General features: G+C 40.7%; 1 protein-coding gene across 1 annotated transcript in view; it reads right to left on the bottom strand.

Moving 5' to 3' along the window:
* LOC101849851 (trichohyalin) overlaps positions 1-2,538 on the bottom strand; it is a gene marked incomplete in the record, with an annotated part of 75,546 nt that overhangs the window by 63,719 nt on the left and 9,289 nt on the right. Inside the window, 3 exon segments of the mRNA XM_035970463.1 lie at positions 58-210; positions 806-1,050; positions 1,514-1,577. Of these exon segments, the coding sequence (XP_035826356.1) occupies positions 58-210; positions 806-1,050; positions 1,514-1,577 (462 nt within the window).

Here is a 2,538-nt window from a genome sequence, read left to right as displayed (position 1 = left end):
CACACACACACACACACACACACACACACACACACACACACACACACACTCACTCACCATCATCTCTGCCTTCTGAAGGTCCTCCTCCAGCTTACTGTTCTCCTCCATCAGCGCGTTTATCTCCTCCTCGTGCTCCTGTTTGAGCTGCTCCTTCATCATAATGGCACTCTCTCGCTGTTGGCTCAACTCCTCCTCGAAGTCTCCGCGCTCCTGCCAACCACATCAAGAACATTCTATTCATAGCACATTGAGATTAGTTTTAGCTATAGTACGAGTTTTCTTGGTAACGCGAAGACAGTCTTTACTAGTTACTGCATTATATTCCATTCTCTCGCTGCTGATTCGCCTGCAATTGCCTTAAAACACTTACTAAAACTAAAAACAGGTTCAACTCCTTCTCAAAGTCTCTGCACTCCTGCCAACCACAACAAGAACGATCTCATCATGTTACATTGAGATTAGTTTTAGCTATAGTACGAGTTTTAGTGTGATTAGCTTTAGCTATAGTATGAGTTTTTGGGGTAACGCTAAAGGCCCAGTTACACGTAACGAGAAATAAAATTGTGTCAGATTCATCGTATGCAAGAACTGTCCGTTTTATCGAGCTTTGTAGTCTGTTTAGACGTTCCAATCTATTGTCCAGTTTTTTTTTCAGTCAGGGAGATCCCCAGTCATTGACTTGACTGCAGATGTGCAACGCACCGGGTGACCTTGATACACAACTTCACCACTGGCGATCAACTAAATAATAACATTGCTAAAATTTACATTATCATACACTACTACTACTACTACTACCGCTTACCTGTTCCAGAATTTGCTTCAGTTCCATCTCAGAGGACCTACCATCCACGTTGGGACTGGGGTTATTGCTGTTGCTGTTGTTGTTGCTGTTGTTGTTGCTGTTGCTGTTGTTGTGCTCCTCCAGCTCGTCCAGGAGCCTTGCCCTCTCCACCAGGAGGTAAGCTATCTGCTCGCTCTGAGTGGCGTCAGAAATCTCCGCCAGACCTTGCTGGGTCAACATCTCCACTATCTCCGCCTGAGCTGCCTCTGTTTGGTGCAAGAAAAGAATATAATTATGATGCGTAAATCGCTAGTCGGTAGAGGTCAGGGGTTGGCATAGGTCACAGGACAAGGGTCAGAGAGCCTCCCCGGGAGTTGTATTCTTCACATTTAACAATACTTCTAGTGCAAAGATCTCTATGAAATTTTCAGTACTTCTCAAAAAATCGTTTTGACAGATTGCTATGCAAAGCGTACGGATCGGATTAATGAGTCAATTTCCTATTTGGAAAGGGGTGGCAGAGTTTCCCATGTCGTATGGATACGATAGTAAAACCCGACGTACGGATAGGGTTAAATATTTTTAAATACGTTTTTGTACACACTGGTAGACCAAGGGTAGATGCACATCTATACACACATCAGTTACCGAAACAATACTCGACTTTTACACGTAAAGTGCTATGTGGATGCTATAAACACAAGTGAACAACTCCACCACAACACTTACCGTTATTACCCTGTTCCAGGTTGACTACTTGAGCTTTCAGACCTTCATTTTCGGCCTCCAGTTCCTGAACAATATAAAAAGTGCACTGTATGGATCTTTTTATTTTTTTTTAATTTAGTTTTAGTAAGAGTTTTACGGCACTTGCAACACAATAAGGTCATATAAGTGCCCAAGATTAGAGGTGTTACAAGAGAGTAACAAACACAAAAAAAGAAGCAGGAGAGATAAGGACGATAGATGTTAGATAGGAAGGAAGGAGCAAACCACACCAGAGAACCCTCCAAAGTCAGAAACATGGAAACTAACAAAGTCTAATATAGCAGGCTTGGTACAATAGGTGTAATAATGATACGTGTGATAATAATTAACTCCCACTTTATCAAATCAACTTTTTGGCATTTTCCTTCAAAGTTTGTATTTACTGACTTTCCTCAATATTTCACAAGAATCTAATTTCTTCTCTTTACGATAAACGGAAACGTTTAATTAGAAACAAGGTAAATAAATCAGCTTTCAGATGATAACAATAACTCCACATGCCCAAAAACTGACGAGCACCCGATTCCACCACCCCGAGAAATATTTTTGTTTGGTTGCTGGCCTGCAGAAGCGGCAAGCAAAATTTCGTGAGCATAGGTAAATTAATAAATGAATTCCATTTGTTTCAACGCAGACAGACAAATGTGAACATCAAGCTATAACATGAAGCGCGCTGACAAGATGAGTTACTTCTCAGATTCGAGCCCTACGGAAATAGATACGTCACGCTTATAGGTGAAGTTTTTACAATTTAAGAGTACGAAATAGTAAAAGGCAACTTATACTTAAAGAATATGGCATCAATAGAAAATCTATAAATTTGACCCTATTGTGTCGATTTTTTGGCTAATTTCTCCATTAACAGTCTCCTAAGAAACCCCATTTCTGAAAATAAAATAGAAGCAACAGAAATGTGGTTTCTTAGGAGACTCCTAAAACTATCGTGGAAGGAAAAGAAACCAAATGTGGTAGTGCTTGATGAAGCC

This window comes from Aplysia californica, unplaced genomic scaffold (genome assembly GCF_000002075.1).
Source record: "Aplysia californica isolate F4 #8 unplaced genomic scaffold, AplCal3.0 scaffold00270, whole genome shotgun sequence".
Taxonomy (NCBI): Eukaryota; Metazoa; Mollusca; class Gastropoda; order Aplysiida; family Aplysiidae; genus Aplysia; species Aplysia californica.
The sequence above is the reverse complement of the archived record's forward strand: the minus strand, read 5'-3'. Positions and strand labels throughout refer to the sequence as shown.